This window comes from Caretta caretta, chromosome 6 (assembly GCF_965140235.1).
Source record: "Caretta caretta isolate rCarCar2 chromosome 6, rCarCar1.hap1, whole genome shotgun sequence".
NCBI classification, from domain to species: Eukaryota; Metazoa; Chordata; order Testudines; family Cheloniidae; genus Caretta; species Caretta caretta.
Window position 1 is genome coordinate 111,833,741 of NC_134211.1, and position 27,295 is coordinate 111,861,035.

General features: G+C 38.0%; 1 protein-coding gene across 16 annotated transcripts in view; it reads left to right on the forward strand.

Moving 5' to 3' along the window:
- MARK3 (microtubule affinity regulating kinase 3) overlaps positions 1–23,171 on the forward strand; it is a 112,744-nt gene extending 89,573 nt beyond the window's left edge. For 4 of the 16 annotated variants that reach the window (XM_048855360.2, XM_048855361.2, XM_048855372.2 and 1 more), the window contains 6 exons: positions 651–754; positions 7,059–7,223; positions 7,983–8,240; positions 12,267–12,293; positions 19,011–19,055; positions 22,210–23,171. In XM_048855360.2, the coding sequence (XP_048711317.1) occupies positions 651–754; positions 7,059–7,223; positions 7,983–8,240; positions 12,267–12,293; positions 19,011–19,055; positions 22,210–22,555 (945 nt within the window). In that variant the 3' untranslated portion in view covers positions 22,556–23,171. The remainder of the gene's footprint in view (positions 1–650; positions 755–7,058; positions 7,224–7,982; positions 8,241–12,266; positions 12,294–19,010; positions 19,056–22,209) is intronic. The other 12 variants (XM_048855362.2, XM_048855363.2, XM_048855368.2 and 9 more) reach the window with 7 other exon arrangements.
- Positions 23,172–27,295: the final 4,124 nt, after the last annotated feature.

Consider the following 27,295-nt stretch of genomic DNA (forward strand, 5'->3'; position numbering starts at 1 on the left):
GGAATTTGCTTTTTTTATTTTAATTGTTCATTATTGGTTTCAGAACTTTAGACTCCTTTATGGCATTAGTATTTTTAAGAGCTGTTATTTATTTACTTCCCCACTGTACTTAGCCACATCTGTTTGTTTCTGATAGATCTTCACTTTTCCTGTCAGTTAACTTGTTTGGGGTTTGATTCAGTTTCAGAAAGGTGTTTTAAGAAAAGAAAATAATTTCCACATTCTAAAAGTCATAAAATATCTTTCAAGAATATCTGGTAAAGGAACTACAGATCTAGATTAACTTCCATAAAATTCTCATTTTTATTTACATCAATAGTTGAGGGCATTTGTGATTAAAGTTAAGCTTACTCTATTAACTCTTGTTGAGTAGTCAAAATAAAATGAAATTGTGTTTCAAACAGTTCATTCATCTTAGCACTTTCTTATAAAGACCAGCAGTGTCACCATAACTAAAGGGTATTTCTGTTTATCTTACCTAATTTGGAAACAAATCAATGTGTAATGCTTTTACTATAAGCTGTAGAACAAATTATAGCATAAATTTAAGGAAAATAAGCTCTTCAACCACATATTGTTGATATTGATTTTCCGTGAGTCTTGCACAAACTTTTTGGGTGGATTAACACACATTGTATCTTTAATTGTAGAATAATACTGCACCTGGGGCAATGACACGCCGCAATACATACGTTTGTAGCGAGAGAACCACTGCAGATAGACATTCAGTAATCCAAAATGGCAAGGAGAACAGGTATGAAATTTCTCAAAGAAAAATCTGCTGTAATTGTTTTCTCATGCTTCGAAAAAGTTGTTGTATATGATTCAAAGTGAAGCAATACCATTAAGTGTTACGTTTTTCTCTTAAAGGTAAGTACGAATCCACAGCTCATGGATACTTACAAGTATTTTAAATTTTTGCAGTATGTAGACCTGCAGTATTCTACTAAGGTTCCCAAAATTTGTAGATACTAGTTTATGGACCGTGATCATATGTTCTGTGGTTGGATAGCCTATGTGCACAGGTTATAACTTGAATCATTCAGTCATTCTTCTGGATATTTGGACAAGGAATGCTATGTTTCAGTAAAAGATTTTTGGTTTTAGAAAATTAAAGAAAGGCATCTATTTGTATTAGAGGCCAAATAAAAACCCGCCTGAAAATGGTAGTGTGTGTGTGTCTGTCTGTACGTATTCCACTCTATGCCGTGCTCATTATCTTGCCAATGGAGTGTCATATTTTAGAAAATCGCTGATTTACTCTAGAAAAACTGCCTTCAGACCAGATAACAGTGTGGGGCCTGTTACTTATATTGTAGAATTTGCAGGCTCAATTTGCCTCCATCATATCATGAAACATTAAAATTTAACATAATCCTACCCTGTCAGGGGTAGGAGGGAAAGGAAGAGGAACATATCAGTGTGAGCATCCCCTTCACCCACAGAGGCAGCTTGTCAAGTAGGATATTTGGAGCACATGTGATTTCTTTATTAGCTGGAGTGCAAGTCAAGAACCCAGCCCAGTCCCCCATTACTGTGCTGCCTGGAGCTTTACTGGCTCTAGAAACTGCCAAGTGGGGGGTTAATTTTGTTTTTCTGTCAGGAATTGGGGTGAATTTTAACTACAACCAGTTGAATTTGAAGCCTGCACCAGTTAGTTACAGTTGTATGATTCTGCCCTCCAGGTGGCTACAATCTGTGGCAAGTTATTGAACAAATGGGACTGTAAAGAAGCAAAGCTCCTCTCTGAGGACATGTCTACACTACAAACTTAAGTCGTTCTTTGTTAGTATCCACAGTAATTACTGCAGTTTTTCATGCTCACACTACCCTTCTATCGATGGCGCGCATCTTCACCACGCGCACTTCATTACATTGACTTAAGAGCAGCAGTGTGGGGGCTGAGAGCCTGGGCTCTCAACTCGGCACACAGCTCCCCACTGGGAGCTCGGCTGCCCCTCTGGGCACCGCCAGGCTCCCAGCTGCCTAGAGCCCGGGAGGCTGCAGGGCTCCTAGCCGAAAGCAAGGAATCTACCAGCCTTTCTTGTCAATTTTACAGCTCCAGCATGGATCTGTGAAATGGACAAGAATGACAGCCAACAGCCAATGTAAGTAACGCAGTGTCTGCATGGATGCTGTCTCCCTAACTACATAGGCCTACACTTCTCGTGGAGGTGGTGTTATGTCAGTATAGTAAGGCACTGACATCGGCGGGAGCAGAGCTGTAGCGTAGACACTGACATAATTAGGTCAATGTAAGCTGCCTTATGTTAACCTAACTCTGGCTTGTAGACCAGGCCTGAGTGAGGGTTCATATACTGTTCATACGCAAATACGGGCTGTCTCCCTAAACTAGGTTTCAGAGTAGCAGCTGTGTTAGTCTGTATCCGTAAAAAGGAAAGGAGTACTTGTGGAAATTTGTTAGTCTCTAAGGTGCCACAAGTAGTCCTTTCCCTAAACTAGGTGACTGTTAAGTTTGAGGGGAGTTACATTATGCAGGAGATTTGAGGTTGCCAGTCAAATCAATGGTGGTAATTTTTTTGCTGGATATCTGGGGAAAAAACAAATAGCTCCCTTCTCATCAGTTTCTTTCCATTGATCCCTATTTTGGGATCTTTCTGGCAGAGGAAGGGAACAGGCACTTGCTGCAGTCACTGTGTGGCGTTGCCGTCATTTCACAAAGGGTATGGCTTTGCCTCCTGCTTTCTTCTCCAGCAGCATGTAAAAGAAGAGGGACTGAGTTGGATGTGCTGAATGAAGGTTCGGCATCATCTCCACTGGTGTCTGGGATAAGGGACATGACTCTGACCTTTGTCTCCTCCCACTGGCCTTCAGCAAGCCTGGCAGGAATTAGGGAGAGTTAAAACCTAAGTCTAAATTGACTCTGCATACCTCTCTTTTCCCCCTGCCAACCTGGCCAATTGGGCCTGTAATTGACTAGTATGCAAATTACAGCCCTATTAAATAGTGGTGTCTGTCTATCTCTTCCTCCATTGACTAGTCCTTGTTAATATTACTAAGTCTTTGCTTGAGTTAAGGAAAGGGATGGAAAACCTTTTTAATTTAAGATATGTTAATGTGTTTTTCTGGACAAGTTCTTTTTAAACATGATGCTGCATGCAACCAAAATGATGTCCAAAATGTACAGTTCTGAACAGTTGCTGTACCACTTTAGAGATACGCCACCTGGTATCAATCCAAACACATCTTTTCACTCACCTTGCACGCAAACTGCTTGATTATATTCTGCATTTATTAATCTTGATCTTAAAACTGCTTTCCTGATATTTCAGTAGCTTCAGCATTTTAATAGCTCTGAGGTAAACAATAGTCATTAGAAATATTCATACAATGCATGTGAAAATGTGTCCCTTCATACCATTGTTTGTTAGAGCTCATTACTTGCTTAGTTAGGTAGTCTGCTCAGTTTCTTTTATAATCCATCTTTAAATTAGCACTCTGTTTTGCAGCATCTTCTGGTCTATGAGGTCTTAACTTGAAATAAACTTTCAGGTTTAAGAGATTCCAGGGTTATCCTCTTGGTCTTCTGCTAGAAGCAGCTTCATTCTGTATTGCTGAGAAATTGCTCCTTTGTCTTTTCTGGCTTTGACTTTCTCAGTATTAAAACCATGCTTCAGTAGACTTCATTTTGTCCAAAGTCAGTGCTATGTGCTACATAGCAATAAATAAACCTGTGTGTTGGCCCCACGGACCTTCATAGACACATACTTTGTATTCTGTAACTTATCTTCACTTTCAAAAATGCTAAACAGTCCTGCCTTCTGCAGCTGTCAGCAGGGAGGGAAGTTTCTATTCTTGATCAGAGTGTAATGCAAGTAGAAAACCTATTCCAAACTTCAAATTTGTTAGGACATACTTTGTGTCCTCGTTAAGGCATTTATACTGTTGATGTCAGAAATTTCACATTAGCTTTTACCACTTTTTACTTTTGGTTAAAACATGTTGGACTTGCTGTTATGGAGTCTATCCTTTGATATAACAACTTCTTTATTGGGTTCCATAAATAGAGGTACCACGGTAACTAGCAAGATCAATAAGTGTTCATTAAAAATACTAAAGTTTGACAGAATAAAACACAACATTGTTAAGTTTGTCTTTATAACTGGAAATTCCTGGTTGTGATTCAGTGGATTTCACTATTTGTGCATGTAATAGTACATCTTAGATTGGCACAGACTGAGAATTGCTGTAGAGGGTAATAGAATCATATCTCAATATACGTGGTAGCTGTTGTTGGACATAAGCTTGACTGATTTAGCATCTTTTAACACAGATTGCCGTAAATGCAGTATTGATTGGATCTAGAATAAATGCTGCTTTTTCAGTTCTTTTAATCTCTCCAATACTCTTATCTCTGAACTCTGTGAAAGATAAAACTCTAGAATGATCTGTGATGTTTTTCTTAGATGGGATTCTGAAGTAGAAACTTTGTTTGAATTCAGGGTTTCTTTAGAAATGGGTTTTGTGGCTTTCAAATTGCACTTCTCTGTGATAGGAATTATTGTAAGGGAGAACGGCTTTAAAGAACATTTCAGCTAAGATTTTAGGTTTACTATAATTGAGGATATTGAGAATAGTGACCCGCTGAAGACCTGACGAGCTCTTCTAATGTCAGGAGAGAACATGTGTATATATAAAAGCTTAAATGTGTTTCATGCCTTTCTTTACAAAACATGTTATCCCACCATATGCTGCATACTCGTGTTTTTTTACACATTGAGTTTTGACACAGGCAGCATATTTTAAGAAAAAATAATCAATTAGTGTAGGGACCAAATATAATGCCTTCCAAAGAGCTACTCTCTTTTTCCCACTCAAAACATCCCAGCTTGCACCACAGTTTGTCACAACTGTGGAAAACTGTTGGAGGTGGCTTATGGGGTTCGTGTGAGTACATTGTTTGCAACACCTCGCCTTTTTTTATAAAGATTTTTATTGTAACAAAGTAGTAGTATATCACAAAAGAAACAGTTGCAAAACCATGTTAGGCGCAAAGTACTTAATCATTGCCATCACCGATGTGCAGCAAGCTTACAAACCAAAAAAGCAGTCCTAGCAGCAGGATATGACAGCACCAGGAAAATGACTTCTGGCAAAGGTGGGATACAGAAGATTCTGAGGGAGAAAGCTCAAATGTTAAGCATCTGTTTGGAGGTAGGGGACCCAGTTTCTATAAATCTAATAATGCCCTTAAAGATAAATAAAATTTAGAACAAATAATCCCCAAAAGGGGAAACAGTCAGTGTATCTTTATAATAAATTATACAAATTAAGTTTTGAACCTCTAGTGATCAGGTGTTTCAGGATTATTTATCCGTTAAAAAGTGTTTATCTACTTGAGATGCTTGCTATTGAGATTAAGAGCTCTCATGCAGCTCTGTGTTCATCCTCCCACAATTTCCTAACTCCCTGGTGTTGAAAATTTTAATGAAAGGCAAAATGGGTTGGGCTTCTTATTAAAATAAAACCATTAATAAAAAAGAAGTGATTATAGACAGGTATGCTGATGTATTCATCTGGGAAAAAACAGGAATGATAAAATAACATATCAGATCCATTCAGTGAAAGGCTTTTTAAAAAAAATTACCCAATTTACGTAAGAAAAAGCTCTATTAAAAATGACTGGCATGTTGACTCTGAAACATTTTTCAAAGCATGCTAAATAATCTCTAAATCTATAGTAGGCAGCTGATAGTCTAACTCAGGAGTTCTCAAACTGGGGGGTCAGGACCCCTCAGGGGGATGCGAGGTTATTGCATGGGGGGGTCACAAGCTGTCATCTTCCACCCTAAACCCCGCTTTGCCTCCAGCATTTAAAATGGTGTTAAATATTTTAAAAAGTGTTTTTAATTTTTAAGGGAGGTTGCACTCAGAGGCTTTCTATGTGAAAGGGATCATCAGTACAAAAGTTTGAGAACCACTGATGTAACTGAACCAGCATCCTTACAGATCTTCTGGAGTTCTGACTTAACTGAATGACACAGACTCCAGAGCTTGTGCCCCCAATATCTGTAGCCACAAGGGCGTTTCTTAAATGTAAACGTATGTAACTTTTTCTTTTGATCACATGGAACAGCAGGTTTGGATCTCCTGTTGCCAGATACTGAGTTTCTTCCCTGAGCCTGAACAATGCTTATATTTTACCACCTAGTTTAAACTATGAGGCACCACATGACAGCCATCCATCCTTTTTGCTGAAGAAGATTCAATAGACCTTCCTTCAAAGCATGAATGTTAATCAATGTACTGCTTAATAATCCCCAAGTACAAAGTACTCTCGAACAATCTTGTCCCTTGCTCTTCACAGAGATATTGAACTGCCATTCCAGCACTTCAACACCCCTAGTCCTTGTAGCAGAGTAGACTCATGAGTAGGATAAACTCATTTTTAATTTTAATTAATTAATTTTTTATTTTTTTGCTATTCAGCATAGATATCCTAAGCCTTCAAGTCTGGGTTATGTCCATTAAGTCCTCAAACGATTACAGTGGTTGAGGTTTATTAAAATGAGTGTCCCACTGGAAGAGCAAATTTTAAAAAAACCTGGACACTTTCAAGCAGCAGCAGAGTACTTGACTGGAATTACTGTTCACCCAGGAGATCATTCCCAATCATTAGACCTGGGGTGTTAAGAATGTTTTTAAAAAAGCATTTTTCATAGGAAAAATAACTGATACAACCTGCACCTTTATTTCAAATAATACTTTGGTGCAGATCACTAAGAATTTCAAGGCCCAAGCTTCTATACATCTAACTAGTCAAGACAGGTGTCCACAAGCTAATGCTGTCAATGCATTTGAATTGTCACATTGCAGAAAAGGACAGTTTAAAAAAACAAATAAGTTTTAGTCAGTGTAGAATAGTTAATTGCTCTAGCTCCTATGCAAGTGATGGTAATGCTTATATTCTCTTTGACACAAGACAGATGTTTGTGAGAAGAAGTGTTTTCTTTTCACTATACACAGTAGTTTGCACTTTGTCATTGGTCCATCATGCTGTTCTTTCTGCCTCTGCCTGAACCCAAACCCCCTCGCAGCCTGACAGAAATGTTCGCTTATGCAGCTAGCCCTGCTTCAGTTTGTACCACCTCCTCCTCCAGCATTCGGCTGCGACATCAGAAGTCAATGTCCGTGTCAGCCTCTGTGCACACGAAGATGATGTTACCTCCAATAAACAATGACGCAGATAACTTCAAGCTTATGTAAGAAAAACTGAAATAATTGTGAAACTAAGTTTTACCTGCTTTTTAACTTTGTGCTGTGGAATTTTAGTCTTAGATTTGTTCTAGACTGTATTTTCTGCAAGATGTTTCCTAATTTTTAGTTTTGTTTACATTTATTGTTTTGTGGTGTTTGTGATATCCTACCATAGTGAACATTTAATACTTTTTTCTTACTACTAAAATGATAAAAAATCCCCCTGTTCTTGAACACTTTGTGGGGGGATTATATTCTAATCTTTTTGTACTGTTAGGAATTTTAATATTTTCAAGTAGATTGCTGGTATATAGAGTTCTGTTACAAGATGTTCACAAATTAGCAAGGTTCTCCACAGGCATAGAAAGGAGAAAGCAAGGTTATACATTATCCATTTCCCTCACACACACCTGGAAGGAAGATTGTCCTTCCTTCTTTCATCAGTCTTGTCAGTGAAAATCTGTATGCACAGTTTCCTCTAATTCCCAACTGGCTTGCTCAGTATTACATTTTTCTAAATGCACAGATTTGTGTTTAGACTTTCTTTATTCCTAACTTTTTGTAAAATATTACTTGATTCTGTAATGTGATGTAGTAACTTTTTGGTTTTTCTGCCATGGCCTATATAAGGATGTCTTTAAGCGTACTGTATTGTAGAATTTACGGTTGCACATTTGTAGGTATGCATTTGTTCCTGCAAAACTTTGGTGTTTCTGTAAAAGATAATATGAAACTGTATAATATGTTTTTGTTTCCTTCTGTAGCACTGTTTCTGATCAAAGAACTCCTGTTGCTTCAACTCATAGCATTAGCAGTGCAACTACACCTGATCGCATTCGTTTCCCAAGAGGAACTGCCAGTCGCAGCACTTTCCATGGTCAACTCCGAGAGCGACGTACTGCTACATACAATGGACCACCTGCCTCACCCAGTCTATCCCATGAAGCAACACCCCTTTCACAGACTCGGAGCAGGGGCTCCACTAATCTTTTTAGTAAATTAACTTCAAAACTAACAAGAAGGTAAGGCTTGTTTTAAAATAACAGCTGTAATAGTGAGAATTTTTCTTCGCTTAAGTACTTCCCATTCTCCAAATACTTTTTTGCTGCAGTTCAGTTCTATTCGTATTCATTGAACAACGTGTTTGAGCTATTTCTGCAATTTGAAATGCTAGATGTATTAGTTTTTGAATTTTTTTGAGTTCTTTAGATCTTTGAAAGCCATTGTTCTTATAGTTTATAATTATAGTCAAATTAATTTCTATAGGGTTACATGGGTTATAAGTTGGCAGAATTTGGCCTATCATACTTCCTGCTAGGAAACATAATCAACATGTCTCACCTTGATCTGTAACATACTTGGGCTTTTATCCTGCAGAGATTTACTCACATGGGTTAACTTGACTGTTCATTGCAATGGTGTGGTCTGTCACTAGGACTGATTTCTGTCTGGAGTTTAATGACAGATGGGGCTAAGGAGCTATAAAGCTAGACGTGTCAACTTTCTAGTCACACAAAACCAAACACCCTAGACCTGCACCTTCTCCGAGGTCCTGGCCCTGGCCACTACATTCCCCCTCCCTCAGTGGCTTGCTCTCCCCCACCTCACTCACTTTTACTGGGATGGGGCAGGGGGTTGGGGTGCGGGAGGGCTGGAGGACTCTGGGAAGGGGACAGAAATAAGAGGTTCAGGGTGTAGGAGGGGGCTTCAGGCTTGGCAGGGAGTTGGGGTGTGGGAGAGGGTGAGGGCTGGGGGTGTGGGCTGGGGTCGGGCCTGGGATGAGGGGCTCAGGGTGGGGGAGGGGGCTCTGGGTTGGAGCAGGGGGTTGGAGTGCAGGGGGGTGAGGGTTCTAGGCTGGGGGTGCAAGCTCTGGGGTGGGGCCGGGAATGAGTAGTTTGGGGCTCGGGGTGGGGCGTGGCTTTACCTCGAGCAGCTCCCGGTCAGTGGTGCAGCGAGGGGGCTAAGGCAGGCTCCAGAAGCAGCCAGCAGGCCTGGCTCCTAGGCAGGGCGCTAGGAGGCTCCATGCGCCAGTCTCACCTGCAGGCACTGTCCCGCCCTCTCCCCAAGCTCCCATTGGCTAGTTGATAGCCAATGGGACTGCGTAGCCGGTGCTCAGGGCGCGGGCAGCGCACGGAGTCCCGTGGCTCCCTCCCCTAGGAGCTGGACCTGCTGGCTGCTTCCGGGGCGCAGCACAGTGCCAGCCAGGACAGGTAGGAACTAGCCTGTCTTAGCACCGCCGACCGGACTTTTAACGGCCCGGTCGGTGGGGCTGACCGAAGTCATCAGGGTCCCTTTTTGACCGGGTGTGCCAGTCGAAAACCGGAAACCTGGTCACTCTATATAAAGCTGCCCTAATTTTTGAAAGAGTCAGCCTAGCCTAAAAGCTCAGTTTAAACAGAAGCCGGCTCAACTCTTGAAAGATTTATTTGTGTGGCTCTTAGTTTAGGCATAGACCTGACTTAGTCTTAAACGTTATAGCCTACCCAAGGAGCTTAGCCTAAGCAGAGGCTTGCTCCTGTTTTGAGGGTTTTTACTTCAGCAGGAAATTACAACGTTCTGAATTTGCCATTGGTAACTTAAGTTTCTTCTGCTCTCACAGGAACTAAAATTTAAAAATCATATTTTTCATATACATCTTAAACATTCCAGAATTCTTTATTTTCCTCTTTTTGGTATCTGAGCTGAAGACCTATAGTTCATGCATGTTAGAGCACTGCATGACATTTGTGTGTTCATCTTCGAGCTTATGTGTACTTTTTTTGCAGGAGTGAGGCTTTGGGTCCTACACACACACCTTCTGATTCTCTCCTACCTCTGTTGTGCCTTTAGTAGCCTAATCTTGCTAAATGATTTATAGACTATTCCACTTGAATCTTTGACTACTTGTTTTGTACTAGGCGTATACCCCACAAACATTGACCCATTCACTTACTTTCCTTTTTATAACCTTGTATACACTATCTCTCACAGTCTTCTATCCTTTCTTCAGAACTATGTGGGCTAAGTCAACCTAATGTTTCCTTATATCTAACTAGCGATTCCAGTATGGGGAATTTTTGCTTTAAAATGTAGAAGTTTTCTTTGACAAATCCAAGGCGCCTCAGTCTTGTATTTGGTAAGCTTTTGCCCTGCTCCAAGTTCTCCCCTCTCTGCTGTACATTATTTTGAAAAATTACCAGGTTAAAGAGGGGAGATGTGTGGAGATTTTTTTTATCATTAAGATGTCTATTTTTATCTCAGTAACTTTTACCTATAAATGTTGGCTTAGAAAAAAGCTTTACTTATTCAAACATTAGATCCTTTTGGAGCATCTTCTTCTGTCTGTACTATTGCTAGTTTTATAATGCCCTTTCTTAATGTTTCCATCTACCATTAAAAATGTGGATGTATTCATGTACTATGAATTTGTAAGCTTTGAGCCCTGCTCCTGGAACCTATTAGCGAGCATTGTCAATTATGTAGAATATAATTAAGCTTGTAAAAGCTTGAACTCTGGTTTTTAATTCACAGCAAAATAGCTTTTGGCCAGACCCCTTTTGACAGTAAATAATTCCACTATCTGGGGATTATTTAATAAACTGCACAAATGAAATACAAAATCTCAATTTCTTGTTGCATACTATGTATTAAGTATGCATTCAGAAGCCCTGTTCAGAATCAGGCCCCCATCTTGCTTGGTGCTGTACAAACTCATAGGAAGGCACCCCATCCCTAAGGACTCAGCACTTCGTTTCTTCTTTTTCACCTTTGCAGAAAAACATCCTTTTAATCTTAGTCTTTTCATATCCTGCTTCATTTTTCCTATGGGTAAACTCTTGTGACAATAAATTACTTATATTAAGAAGTGGGCAATTTCACACTTTTGCCGCTAAATATAAATGCATTGTTGAGGCAGTTTGTGACAGGTTGGGTCAAAGAGACCCCCTTGGGACTGCCACCTGATGTGCTGACACTACCTCTGAGCCCATTTTCCCTGGCAGCTTGGGACTTCAGAACCCTGCCTTGTTGAGCCAGACACGCTAGTTTGCTCCAACACAGACCCAGGGTCTGAACTACGTCCCCCAAAAGCTGCGGATTTAACTGAAGACTGCTTAGAAAGTGCTCCTGTCTCTAGCACCCAGATACCCAGTTCCCAATGGGATCCAAACCCCAAATAAATCCGTTTTATTCTGTATAAAGCGTATACAGGGTAAACTCATAAATTGTCTTCCCTCTAGAAGTGGTTCCAAGTAATGACAGACCAAACAAAATAAATTACCAAGCAAAATTTAAAAAAACCACGCAAGTTTAAGCCTAATACAGTGAAATACAGTCTGCTCTGTGAAAGAAGCTTATTGGAACATCTCTGAGGGTGAGATTTACCTGCATTTAGTTTCCTACTGCATTAGGCTTAGACTTGCATGTTTTTGTTTTATTTTGCTTGGTAATTTATTTTGTTCTGTCTGTCATTACTTGGAACCACTTAAATCCTACTTTATATACTTAATAAAATCGCTTTTTGCTTATTAATTGACCCAGAGTAAGTAAGTAATTCTTGGAGGAGCAAACAGCTGTGCATATCTCTCTGTCAGTGTTCTAGAGGGAAGACAATTTGAGTTTACCCTGTATACGCTTTGAGTTAATGAGAAATGAGTTAATTTTGGAGCTATTCAACTACAAAAGTTGAGATTTTTTTTTCCTGTCTGAAATACATAGGGCAATAGACAAAAAATCAATCCCTTTGTAAGTGCATACAGTGCTACAGTTTACGAATATTTTTAAACTGGTATACATTTGAATTCATAATATTTAGTGATGACTCTCTTCAGAAGAAATGTTGGAATGCTCTCAGAAGGAAAACAAAGTTGAAAACAATAAAATTAAGAGGAAGTTTCCTCAGCCCTGAAATCATTCTTCTAATCTCAGAATAAATTTGAAACTTTTTATTTCCAGGTGCATTTAAATATGAAATCTCGTTGTTATTGCATGTTTCACTTTTTGAATGAATTTTCAATTTAATTGGTACAAACTTTTTTTGTTAATTATTGTTTTGGCTTAATTTCTTTTAGAAACATGTCATTCAGGTTTATCAAAAGGTAGGATTTATTTATATTTAAAGAAGTGGCTCCTGCAATTAACATAAAATTTGGCTTTCTAGCCTTGGTTTTCTAAAAACTAAACTTTCTGCTGAGAACTAAATACTTTCTTCCTTGAAAGGAAAATATAGAAGGAAATCCATTGACTAATGATGATACTTAAGCATCTGTGGCACCTGTATAACAAGATGCAAAGCATGCCTTGTGCACTCTTCTTTCCTTGATAGAGTTGATAGTACCAAAAATAATTCTGTTCTTTGTACTAATACACTTAGCATGCTTATGTTTGAAGAATGACGTGTTTGATAACACTGAAAAATGTAGACAAAACATAAGGGCACAAATGTGTAAAGGTAAGTGATGCTCTACATACTTTATCCTCTAATTTTCTTTATTAGGAAAATTCTTATCAAAATAGTGTATTAGTAATTTGCTTCTGGTCATAACAAATTTAGACATTCACCAAATTTGACTTAAAATTACAAATCACTTGAGAGATTGGAAGTTTGCATGAGGGATGAAGGATGTACATTGAAAATCTTCAAATAAGAAGCATTTTGTAGAGTACCCAAAGCCAAATTACTTCCTCTTATACTGTCCAGCAATGACATAAATTGAAGCACTTAATTACAATTTATAGATAAACAAAAGCACAAAAGTTATGCAAGTGCATTGACAAAAGGAACCAATCTTGGAAAAACTATCCTACATAGAAAGGTTTTAAGAAAACAGGCAGAACTGATTCTTCTTGCTTTAATACTGGCATAAATTACAAGTAATTCTGTTGAAGTAGGTGAAAAAAGAGCCAGGCACCCTATTCTCAAAGCTGTATTGCTTCAGCACTCTTCTCCTAGTTCTTTGGAAAGCCCAACCATCCATAAGCTAAAACATGGGGAAAAAAGACCAACAGGAAAAAAGCTACCAAAATATTCTAAAAATGAAGCATGATGGAAATAAAAATTTTGACTTAAAAACTGCTTACATCCGTATTTTCTTCAGAGAATAGAATAAAAAATAAGGAAGCTTGAAAAGACTGTGTTCCAATAACTTCATTTCTTTCAGTATAAAACTCTAAATTCAATTTCACAATGAGAAACTAAAAGTTGTAGGAAGTCCCTCTGAAAGAAATATTGCTAGAGCTACTCGCAACTCTTTGGTCAGTGAAGACTTCTAAAACTTTGAAACAGCTTTTTGATTTAGCTAAATTTTCTAGTAATATCCTACAGTAGCCTTTTAAGTGTTGCAGAGCTTCTCTGGAACGATACCATGCTCAACTGTTGAGAGAAGAAGTTTTGATTCAGAAGTGCCCGCCCCCCCAAAATTCATTTCAGCCCAACATACTTTACTTTAAAAATGGGCATCAATTTGTACTTTCATTCTAACGGTAAAATCATCACTGATATTTGCAATTTGAAGTTTGTCATACTTTCTTTAGGCAAGCTGTGATATTGTTAGGATATAAATTTAGTTAATTCCATTAGGAACTGTATATGCAAAAAGAAAAGGAGTACTTGTGGCACCTTAGAGACTAACCAATTTATTTGAGCATGAGCTTTCGTGAGCTACAGCTCACTTCATCACATCTGATGAAGTGAGCTGTAGCTCACGAAAGCTCATGCTCAAATAAATTGGTTAGTCTCTAAGGTGCCACAAGTACTCCTTTTCTTTTTGCGAATATAGACTAACACGGCTGTTCCTCTGAAACCTGTCATTATGCTAGGAACTGTATGTAATTCAACTCCAAACTAGCTGCGGAAGTTCACATTCATTCAAGAAAGTCAGGCTGTGAAAAATACCCTGCATACTAGACTTGGAATGGTTTCTTTGTTTCAAAACAAATCCTAGTATTACGTTACACGCCCTCTTAGTGCTATGTCTGGGGCATTCCCAAATGTGAACATAGTTTAGAATTCTTTTATTGGATTAGTTGCCATCGGCATTAATTGTCGGTTTACAGGAGTGTAAATTGGAAGGAGGAATATACATGGACTCTTGTAGTTTTATTTGTTGATCCGGTAGATCAGAGAAGAAATTGAGTGCCAGCAATCTTGTACATTTGACAATAAATAAAGGCAAATTTCTTAACTCAGCGTGTAGCCTGAGCCACCGAATTCTGAACAGTTGCAGAGGTCAGTGTGAGTTCTGTGAATTGCACAGGGATCTGAGATTGAAAGAGGCTTTGCCTCTTCCAAAGCTACGGCTATGGCTACTGTAAAACATTAGAATGTTAGTTGAGCAAATAAGCTGCTATTTCCACAACTGGACTCTCATTATAATTTAATTGTAAGCCTTTACTGCATTTTGAGGCAAAAAGTGAGATGCATCTGTTAGTCGGGAAGTTCAATTACATTTTATAACTCGCGTTCTAGTGAGTTACCTTTGAATAGAAATATGGTACTGTAATATAAATTGCAGCAGTGGTTCATGTTCTGATAGTAACTTTTTCAGGGTATTCTTGTTTAAAAAGAGACTTGCGCAACAATGCACCTCTGAATTTTTCTTTCTATTAGTAGATGTGTATGTGCATGTGACTTCCACCAGTGTGCCTATCTCTCTCCTTCTTGTAAGCAGGCAGTGAGTGAAGTGAAATACATTGTTGCCTATAGCAATGCTACTGATTTTTATTTATTTTGCCAAATTCTTTACCTGCTGTGAATCTAGTCTACTGAAATTCATTTTATTTTAACATTGGAATTTATTATAGTTGCCACAAGGACAATATTACAACTTCACTTCAGAGAGCTCGGCAAATTCTGAGTGCTACACATTTCATTTGTTTTTTAAAAATTAAGTGTTAATAGTAGTGCACTGCATTCTGATAGGGGTTTTATATCTCTCATATCTCATGTAACATTAACAAGATACTATACAGTGTCCTTGCATATCTGTAGGGATGCCTGTATGTTGTGGAAGGCTAATTTGATACTTGGATAGCAAAGGTGTGTTGATATTTTGATAGCTTTTTTGTTGTAGAATCTTTTCTTTAAATAAAGGTAATTTTCCTTGAAAAACCAGGTTGTTTTCTTTTATGTATAAATTAATTAAATCTTATTTTAGTAGACTCCTTCCATTTCCACTCCCCTATAATCATTTATGGCTTTTAATCAAGCTGTGAAATATTCTTTAGACAGTTTTTATTTTTTAATGTTTCACTGGGTTTTTAACTATACATATATACATAGAGAACACTTGAAATGCACAAAACATAATTTATGATAGATATACCAGAAGAACAGTACTACGTCAACATATCACTTATGCTATTGACTACTTTTCACATACCATTTAACAAAAGTAAATGAAGTGCTGTAGGCATTGTAATACAGCTGTGGGCTTAAAACAGAAAAATAAAATATAAAATTACTCTATCACAAAACTAATTAGCTTATTAGTCAGCTCCTTTCTTTAACACATTATCTGCTCAATAGTCTTCGGTTATAAACCAGGAGTTTGTGTTCCTTTCAGTACTGCAGACCACATTGGCAACTTGGAAACCTAAAAACTGTATCTGACTTGGAAGCATATACAGTATTATAAATGGCATATACAGTACGATTTTAATCAGAAGTGCACTGGTGTGTGTTTTACTTACAGAATTCTGTAAGTTTGCATGGTGCTTTATAGAGCATAACCATGCTTCGAGGTCCAAGGGGGAAGGAGTATGAATGGGAAGACTGACACTGCTTCTCTGAAACTTCATGCCAGTTTTTATGTTGGAGGTCACACATCATGGAATGTAGTTTTGAGTGTTAAATGACCTGGTATATTTATTGGTTCAGATTTTAATTTTTAAGCCCATTCACAATTATAAGTACTTCCAAAAGAGGCTTACAAATAAGAGTACTTAACTCAAGTTGTATCTTGGTGCAGGTGTTTAGTGAATACCTTTGATTTCTCTAAATGTAGATTGAGTATTTAGAAGTTGGTCAATTTTAACTGAACTTCAGCCTCATCTGCTAGGATCAGCTGAAAATAGGTCTGAAACCAGAACAAACTATTTTTGTCCCTTTGAAAGTCTGAACTTTTGAGTAAGCTAATCTTGAGGTTTCTTGTATCATTCACTACAGGGATGACAGGTCATACTCGTATTTCTTGAGCCTTTGTTGTCAACTGAGAAAGCGAGTCTGATGTGATCTATAAATGCTTGCAACTATAAGCAAAAATGTTCTCCCCTACTTCCGAGGAACAGATGCCTCTAGTGCCCTTCAGAGAGTATTTTTGAGTACAGCACTTGACATTTTGTCATCTGAGTCAGGAAGTGACTTCAGACTTACAGAGAGAGGAGTTTGCTGTGCCTTCCAGAATGAGCCTTCCACAAGATCCAGAGGTTTCAACAGTAGACCTGCAAAGGATCTGTTCAGCTTTTATAGCTTTCTCCCTTCCCATAATTCTCCATGCTTTCACTAGTGTTCCATCCCCCGGAGAAAGTGATGTAAAGAGCAGCCCAGAGGTCTTGACTTGTACACTACAGACCTAGTAGGCTTTTTCCATTTCTGAGTTCTCTAATATCCATTCATTCTAGAGAAGCACATCAGCTTGACATATCTACTAAAGTGATTATAAATGTTATTGGCATTTTAATCTGTCTTTGACAGGCTTCACAATTCAGTAACTAAGAGAACTAAATTATTTTACTGACCAATATGGACAAATATGTTGCATAGCTTAAAATGATTGTCTCCATCCTATATTGCTAGAGGTGATGATAGAACCATCTCTTCTTATAGGGCCTGAACCTGCTTCCACTGATACAATGAAGAAATACACATTATTTTTAATAGAAGAAGCATCAGGCCCTTAGTTAAGAAACCCCTTAGAATAGTCGTTGAGAGAGGCCTACTCCGGACGGCCGTTGTGGTACTATACACTCTGTGTTGACATAGTATTCTGGCAATAATCTGAACAGGACTCTTGCTTCAGTGTGAGCTTCATTTAGCCCAGATTTTTTCCCTTCAAGATTTTAAAATAAGACTGCAGTGTTGAGACATTTTGAAATGTGATTCTGACCCCAAAAAAGTAGCTGAGAGCAGTGTTCCTGTATGCCTGCAACAGCATTTTGTTTGTATTAGTTAGGAAAAAGTTTGATTTATTGTTTCTTTGGATTCTCTTCTATATACTTGTGTGTACTTGTTTTATGTAAAATCTTGCTATAAAGAAGAAAAAAATACGTAAAACACACCTTGAAACTCTCCTTCTAGTTTAAGGATCTTCTTCTTTTAATCATGTTCCCTACCCCCTTCCTACTATTGTTTGTTACATCCTGTCTTTAATCAGATGGTAAACTCTTCAGGGCAGGGACCATATATCTATGTCGTACAGTGCCTGGAAGCACAGTAGGCTTCTGATTGGGGCTTTTGGGCACTGTGGCAATATAGAATACTGGTTTACCTGTAATTCCTTATCTTCACTTTAACTTTTATGTTCCTTAAACCTGTCTCACTGCTTTCTTGCTGGTTTCAGAGTATTACAGTAGCACCTAGGGACCCTGGTCGTTGTTCACAGTCCCTGTTCTATTCAGGTTCTTATACCATTCCCTGCAGAATAGCATAGGCGCACCGTATCCATTTTGACAGGGATGTACACGTAAATATAGAATTCCTGCCACATAATTTATAAACCTATGTTAATAGATTTAAACGTCACTGTGAAATAGTTAGGATTGGTATACAACATACGTGACTTGAACCCACAAAAGCAAAGAAACTAAAAGCTACATGACAGTACCTATGTTCCCAAACCGGCATACACTTCATCACCACAGCTACCATACACCACAGATGATGCACGACAGTTTTAACTCTCCCTTCTCATCCTCACACCATTTACCAAGCTGCCCTAATCTACTATGATTAGTTTGGTGTGTTAATGTTGTGTATACGCCTGGGGTGAGAGAGGCATGGGAGAAAGTAGCCAGGTGCTTGGGGGAGATTTTTCCACCTTGAGTCTGTTTTGCCTTGAGGGTTGCTTAAATGTAACATTAATATATAACAGTGTTAAGTAACTTTTCTGCCTGTAATCTTTATATTGCTTAATTTCTTTTACTCTTCTGCATATGTCTTCTGGAAGATGAGTCCGTGGTACAGGAATTCAGAAGAATTCATATTCAGAGGAATTTTACATATTGAGAAATCTTGAATTTACCTTGAAATTTTTCTTATGCTAACTTTAATTTATATCCTGGTTTAAGGGAGGGTGGGAGAAATTAATAAGATGATCATTTTGATCTACAAGTTTCACTGTATTTGATCCACAGGTATGGGTGTGCATATTAAAGCGGTTTTTAATACCATTGTTCTCTCTTTTATAGCTTAGCACTTTAATTTGAACAATAATTAGTATATCTTTGTTTACGCTGAATTAATAAATTTTACATATTTCTAATTCAACATTCTTCCCCACTGGAATCTTAACTTTTAACTTCATGTGTACGTGTGTCAATATAGTATTAAAATTAATACTAAAAGTATCTACTTTTTAGAAACTGAGGCTTATAAATACATATTGTTTTGGTGGGCAAGACATTTGTGGTATTCTAAGTTTGCTGTGATCTTGAAAATCCATTGAATCGTTGTTGCCTAAAGTGTCATAACACAATATATTATAATTACGGTATCATTAAAATATTGCATTTAGCAGCTATTCAGCTATTATGTATGCTAGTGTAAGATTTGTCTTCTCTTTCCCACTTCCTTTTGTTTCTGCATTCTTTTCAATGAGGCTCCCAACTGAATATGAGAGGAACGGGAGATATGAGGGCTCAAGGTGAGGGTAATGATTTTTGTTTAAAATGTTACTTAGGCAAGCTTGAACCTTTTTCCCCCTGTTTATGTGGCTCAGGGGTTCTAAGCAGCAGGTTTTGTTTCCTTTAACTCCACGAAACTAAACCAAGAAGTCCTCCTGTCTGCAAAACAGTGATTAAAGCATTGAGTGACTTGGTTCTAAACTCTTCCATCTTTCATGTTGCCTTTTCCCTATATGTATTTCTGCATTTTAGCAGCTGGGCAGGCAGGCAGACAGCCCCCAGTGAGACTGCAGAATGGTTCTATAATCCAATATTGGAGGGTGCTAAAGTGTGTGGATGTTTATTTATTTATTTTTACCCTTTTCAAGGTTATGAGCATAATCTCTGACTCTACCAATCAGCTTGAGGCTGATCCTGTGAAAGAAAGTCTCCGCTATGATAACTCACAGAATTATCAAATAGGTCATCTTCATGCTGAATTTGTTTAACTTTCTAATCAAGTTTTTAATTTTATTCAATACTTTTTTCACAAAGTTCTGCCAATACGATGGTACAGAAGTCTGTTTCATGTAACTAGAAACTGTTCAAAAAATGTCCATAAAAGGGACTTAATTTAGTAATTGTTAAAATTCTTTGCAACGGAGGATGTGAGGGAGATTCGCAAACCTAAGCCACTCTTTTTAGGTGACCAATCTAAGGAACTGTCCTTATGAGGTGTCATTAGAGGAGGTTTTGGAACAAATTGATAAATTAAACAGTAATAAGTCACCAGGACGAGATGATATTCACCCAAGAGTTCCGAAGGAACTTAAATGTGAAAATTGCAGAACTACTAACAGTGGTTTGTAACCTATCATTTAAATCAACTTCTGTACCAAATGATTGGAGGATAGCTAATGTGACACCAATTTTTAAAAAGGGCTCCAGAGGTGATCCCAGCAATTACAGCCCTCACTTCAGTACCAGGCAAACTGGCTGAAACTATAGTGAAGAACAGAAGTGTCAGACATATAGATGAACAGAATTTGTTGGGGGAAGATTCAACATGGTTTCTGGAAAGGGAAATTATGCCTCACCAATCTACTAGAATTCTTTGAGGGAGTCCATAAGCATGTGGACAAGGGGATCCAAAGGATATAGAGTACTTAAATTTTCAGAGAGCCTTTCACAAGGTCCCTCACCAAAGACTCTTAAGCAAAGTAAGCTGTTATGGGATAAGACGGAAGGTCCTCTCATGGATCGATAACTGGTCAAAAGATAAGAAAAGATAGGAATAAATGGTCAATTTTCAGAATGGAGAGAGGTAAATAGTGGTGTCCCTCAGGGGTCTGTATTGGAACCAGTACTATTCAACTTATTCATAAATGATCTGGAAAAAGGGGTAAACAGATGATACAAAACTGCTCAAGATAGTTAAGACCCTGGCAAACTGCAAAGAGCTACAAAGGGATCTCACAAAACTGGGTGACTGGGCAATAAAATGGCAGGTGAAATTCATTGTTGATAAATGCAAAGTAATGCACATTGGAAAACATAATCCCAACTATACATATAAAATGATGAGGTCTAAATTAGCTGTTATCACTCAGGAAAGAGATCTTTTCCAATTCCAATATATCTTTTTTGAGATGGGGTGACCATATCTGCATGCAAAAAAGATATTTTGGAATTGGATAAAATTGAGAAAAGGGCAACAAAAATGATTAGGGGTATGGAATGGCTTCCATATGAGGGTTGATTAATAAGATTGGGACTTTTCATCTTGGAAAAGAGACAAATAAGAGGGGATATGATAGAGGTCTATAAAATCATGACTGGTGTGGAGAAAGTAAATAAGGAAGTGTTATTTACTCCTTATCATAACACAAGAACTAGGGGTCACCAAATGAAATTAATAGGCAGCAGGTTTAAAACAAACAAAAGGAATTATTTCTTCACACAATGCACAGTCAACCTGTGGAATTCTTTGCCAGAGGATGTTGTGAAGGCCAAGACTATAACAGGGTTCAAAAAAGAACTAGATAAATTCATGGAGGATAGGTCCATCAATGGTTATTAGCCAGGATGGGCAGGGATGGTGTCCCTAGTCTGTTTGCCAGAAGCTAGGAATGGGTGATGGGATGGATCACTTGATGATTACCTGGTATGTTCATTCCCTCTGGGGCACCTGGCATTGGCCACTGTTGGAAGACAGGATACTAGGCTAGGTGGACCTGTGGTCTGACCCAGTATGGCTGTTATGTTCTAAACTGAATTATGAATCTTAACATACCGCTGATTTTAAACTGTATGGTATACCATGAGAGCAAAAATAATCTTTGAAGAGGTTTCTGATGCAGAAAACACTTTTATGCACCTATCTGCATGTTACCAACTACTTTTCTGTGAAGGTTTCAGTACACAGATTTCAGCTCTCTTTTTAGCCATGTGACCACTAATTCATAGCTGAAATACAAGAGTGAGCTGATATTCTACAAATTTCTGGAACTCGTCTTCTGATCCATCTGTTTCCACCACCACCAAAACAAGAGAAGAACGTTGTTATTACTATGTGCTTTAATTCTTACATTTGATAGTCATCAGATTTTCCCAATGTACCTTCTGTTGTAGTGACAAGGAGATTATTTTTGTTAACATTAGTTTGGTATGTTAACTTTCTGTATTTTATTCTGAAAAAGGCTCTCCAGTAACTTCAGAAGTTAGACTGTTCATCATTGCACGTTATATGTCAGCTGTGGCCTAAGTCTTTAAGTTGTGACTTAGAGCTGCTATCTTAATGAGGGTTCCAGATTTCTAGAGCTTTCTGGTGCTATATGGCCCAGAATATTGGTCCATGTAGGCTGTAACCTTAATTGAATTACAGGTGAGTGAAAACTTACCTTCACCATGGTAGTAATCAAGTTTTTCATCGTCATGTCCCCATTTGTTCCAATTGTTGTTCACACTAGTTGTGTCTTGGCTTAATTAGATTGTATGCTTTTGGGGTGGGAACAGTCTTACTGTGTGTATATAATATGCAATACCTAGTACAACAGGGTCCTGTTCCAAGTGGGGGGCCCCTCTAGGCACTTCTGTAATACAAAAAATGCACACTGAACATGGCAGTTACTTCACCAACACAAGATTTAAGAGGCTATTGGTTGTTCTATTAAATAATAAAATGTTTTCTTTCAGTCGCAATGTAGCTGTGGATCAGAAGGATGAAAACAAGGAAGCCAAGCCCCGCTCACTGAGGTTTACTTGGAGCATGAAAACTACCAGTTCCATGGATCCTAACGATATGATGAGGGAAATTCGTAAAGTCCTGGATGCCAATAATTGTGACTATGAACAAAGAGAGCGTTTCTTGCTTTTCTGTGTCCATGGCGAGGGACATGCGGAAAATCTTGTACAGTGGGAGATGGAGGTGTGTAAACTGCCAAGACTGTCACTGAATGGAGTCCGCTTTAAGCGGATATCGGGAACATCCATAGCTTTTAAAAACATTGCTTCCAAAATTGCCAATGAATTAAAGCTGTAAGAAAAAGTAATTAAGTTGTAAATTAAGTAGCAATTTCAAGTGTTTTTGAGAACACCGATGGAAATGTATAGAATAATATTTAGGCAATAATTTCTGCAACTTTTGAATCATGATATTAAAAAAAAAATTGAAACAAGCTGCTGAGCTGGGAGGGAGAGTTGGACTTTTTTTTTATAAGTGCACTACAGCATTAAAGTTGCCTACTATGTAAAATATTACCCCTTCTGCTTTATTTCCATTGCTCTAAGTCTTTGACAACAAACTGAAACACACAATATATACATTTAAATATGCCTCCTGTTTGTGTGGATGTGAGAATGTACAGTATGTGTGTATAATATATTAAGTATTATCTGTAAACTATTCATTGAAAACATCAGAGCTGTACCCGTACCTCTTTTGGAGCTAATTTTGGTGCTAAAAATTGAAATGGCCAAGGAGGAAACACTTGGGTTAATATTTAAAATAATTGAATGGTTACCCAGTAAATGCAGTTTTACAGTTCACTGCTGTGTTAAGAAAAAAGTGTGAAGGGTTTGGATTTATGGTTGTGAACATTACTCCTGTTTTTAAGTAGATCTCATGAGATAATTAAACATTCACTTTTACTCAGTAAGTCTTGCATTATACTTCTCCCACTATTTATTATTTAAGTCTGAATCAGATTAAAAATTAGTTGATTTATGCATTAAAATTTGGGTAAATGCTTCAATTTCTCTGTTCATGTTAAACACAAGTGTAAAAATATATCCCTTTTATCTCTTTTGTCTTTCATGACTTAGTAGAATGGGTTACCGTTCAGTAAGCTCTACCATTTACTGCTACAGAATGTAAACAGTGTTCAATGAGAACATCACATTTAGTGTCTTATCTTGAGGTAGAAATGTGTTTTAAAAATCTGACTTGCTGGAGCTTGACTTAGTGACAATTTCAGACAAAGTTCCTACTGTAAAGGCTTGGCCAGTTTCTTCAGAAGAACAAAAGGACTCTCAGTGAATGAGAAAAGTTCTGGTGAGAATTACCACATGCCTGAGATGCTGTCTTTCTACGTTACTGCTGGACATACGTTATCCTTTCCCCTTGAGCTGTGAGCGTGCCCTCTTGTTAAAATCCAGAAGTGGAAAGTCAATGTCTGCTGATCACTTTTCATACTTTAAATGAATTTAATAGTGATGCAAGATACCAGATTGACAGACCGCCTTAGAGACTGAGCTATCATTTGACAAACACAACAGCGCAGGTGGCAGTGGTTCCGCCCTCCCTGTACCCCCTGCTAACGCCCTTGCAGTGCCCTCAGCCCCGTTCTGTGAGGGACTACTTACATAGGTGGAAAGAGAGTTCGATCTCCGTGTCAATTCTAACTTCTGGTCTCTGCTGAGACTGCTAAGGAGTCACTTGCGGTGGGCTTTTTTTAGTGTGTGGAGAGGAAACCTGCCCTCTCTGAATTCTGTCTTGACCAACTCATTTCCTACAGACCACCAAGCAGCCATCAAATGGTACCAATTCTTAGTCGCTACTGACCCGGGATGGATTTGAATCAGAAACCTGGATTCCCCGATCCATTCAATCTACCTACTAATTTTCCCTTTCCTGTATTCAGTTTGCTATTTCACTAAGGATTTGTGTAGATAATACCCCGTATTATCTACTTGACTTTATTTTATATAAATTTAATGCTTATGGTCCTGTTCCCATGCAGCAGTTAGGCATGTACTTAACGTGCTTTAATTCAGACCCTTAGCTTGCTTTTTAAAATTACAGTGAGCTAATATAGTTCTTCATTGTGTGCGCAACTTAGGTTTGACCCAAGGTGCAAATGCAGAATCCCGAATATTTTGCACATTAAGTTTTGTGATCCATGCTCTGTAAACAAGAATTTCTTCCTTTATACCTCTTCCTCAGTCTCTAGTGACCTTGCCCTAAGCATTGATAATTATGCTAACTAAAGGATAATTATAGTTGTTAAATGCATTAAATATTCCTGAATTTACATTTTTTAATCTATATATATTTTGTATCATGAACTGGCTTTAGAACTCTTGGTGCAGATGGAGTTTGATGGGCTGTCAGTACTCGTGCTTACTTTGCTCAGGATGGTCTTGCCATGAAAACTCCATTCTGTAATAGCAATAAGAGATTTCAGGACAGATGTACTTCTCAGGTGAGGATTCACATAGCCTTTAGCTTTCTACATTAAACACTGCTCAAGGTGTATTCTTTTCATCCAGTAGTGTACTTCCTGTTGTCTTATAATTTAAACTCCATGTTCTGATTAATCATAGCACTTACTGATTGTAAATCTGTATTCAGTGGAAATTCCAAAAAAAATTCATATTAAATGACTCTTGCAATACTCTGGGTTTTTTTATCCGTTCAGTATATAATTGTTTCTGCAAAGTGCAACAGTAAATATCATAAGTTTAAATATTTTTAAGTTTGTACTTAAGTATTTATGTCTTAAAATGTATTCAAAAGGTACTTTTAGAAATAATCTGTATTTAAGATATTAAAATACACCACATGACGTATTTATTATCACTAGAAACAGGTTCTTAACAGCTTCCTTCTCAAATATAATACAAAACTGTCAATTGCAAAAATGTTACAAATGTTCTTGATCATAACACATACAATGTCCTTCATTCTAAAGTGCAGAAGCTTGTAATTATTTGTCTGGTTCACTGGTAGGACAATCACTGAAGGAACTATATTTTGCTTTATTAAGAAGATGCTTAATATAAAGATATAGGCCTCAATCCTGCATGGTCACTGGAGATCTTTTAGCTCAGGGGACTGCCTGCTGGTATGAGCTCGCAGGGTTGGGTCTATAGTTACTTTATATATCAAACCTCCTTGTAATCAGAGTCCAAGATGTGTGTTGTGGTGATAATAGCAGTCCTGGGCATCTTATGAGATGTTGATCCAGGGCTGAGAAATGCTTTTGTAACAGCATTAATTCTGCCCTAGAGATCGGAGTCTCATTTTCTAAAAATGTTTGTTGGCTCTTGACTAACACACTGTGCGCTCTCCCACCCAAGTCACTGCCAGGTCTGATTTTGAAATCAAGCTTTTCTTCCCTTGGCTAGCAGGTAAAAAAATGTTCTGAGTTTTTCATGGCATATTTTAATTACTATATTTTGCGAAGCTTTCTTTAAGTAATTCAATTCAAAATATTTCTTGTCATACATGGAAACTCAAGAGTAAGTGAGAATTAATAAGCTCAACCAAGCTTTTCTCTCGAAGGTTACAATTCATTGAAGCAATCTAGAAACCAAAAAGGCATAGCTCTGAGAGAAATAGCTGCATTTGCCTGACCAGATATGTTTTAAGACCTTGGACCTTGCTGTGAAGGAGATGGTATATAATTCAGCGTAAAGGGCAGTACTAGCTGTTCCTCCAAACTTTAGTTTTCAAGTATGTTACCACAAACCTTCGTCATTGATATCCCTGAAGGAAGTGACCCCTATAGAAATTGGCCTGGTCAGTGTGGGTTCAAGGAACCTCAGCCTTAGTACAAGTAGCACAAACTCTGGGGTACTAATTCTCTTATTAATCATTTGCATTATGGTAAAAGCCATAACCAAGATAGGGGTCCTATTATGCTGGGTGCTATTGAAAACAAAAACAGTAAGATGCAGTCCCAAAGATCTTACAATCTAAAATAGGCCACGGTCTGAAAAAAGAGGTATTGCTTTCCATATTTTACAGATGGGAATAGAAGCACGGAGATTAAGTACCTTGCCCATGGTCACATAGGAAATCTACGTTCAATTCCCAGGTCTGCTACAGACCTGAGTTCTAGTCCAGTCTCTTAACCATAAAACCATGTCTAAGGCCCTGATCCAGCAAGGTACAGAAGTACATTGCTTAATTTGAATCATGTGAGTAGTCCCATTAGTGTGAATGCTAGGCACATCCTAAAGCACCTTGCTGGATCAGGGCCAAAGCCACTCCCTTTGAATCAATGTAACAACATTTGTGTATTTCAGAGGCTCTAGACTGATGGTTTATATTGTGGTCTTTGTGCTTCCCATGCCCTAGAGCCTTTTGGTGGCAGTCTGTGTACAATGAAATATTTGGGAACCATATAGTGGAGAAGGAGGAGGAGATGTGTGATGTACTCCACTAGAGCGTGTTTCTTTAACCAAATGTTTTGTTTCAAATTTATATCTTTAAGGGCGTAAGACACTGCTGTGTTAGGACATTGGTCTAAACATTGGTTGGAAGAACAACCTCTTTAGGAATGTGAATACACATTTCAAATTTATATTAATGTATAATTTTTCAAATAAATTTGTGCAGATGGTGACTGTTTTGATCTGCATTTTACTCTCCTGGCTATGTGTATAGTTCTCATTTCCTTCACTCTTGCTAGAGAAGCCTTGGAGCTTTGCAGTGGAGAATGGCTTCATTTTATTAAAAATCACTAGTACTGCCAATTTCATCACCATTTCAGACATTGTGGTAAGTCAGGGACTGTTCTGGCATTCAGTTTGAGTAGCAGTAAGTTATCTCTTAACAGTTTCAATATTATGTTTCTTGAAAGACTCCCTACTTCAATAATCGCATTATTGAATTCTTATCCAATTAGAAAACTCTTAGGATCAACACTTTGCTTCAGTATGTAGTGAATTTTCAGGTAGAAACTAATGGAAGAAATAAAGTCCATCCAATTTGTTGATCAGCTTTCCAAGGTTCCTATCCTGTTGGTGTTTTCTTTCCAGGCATTGACACTATACT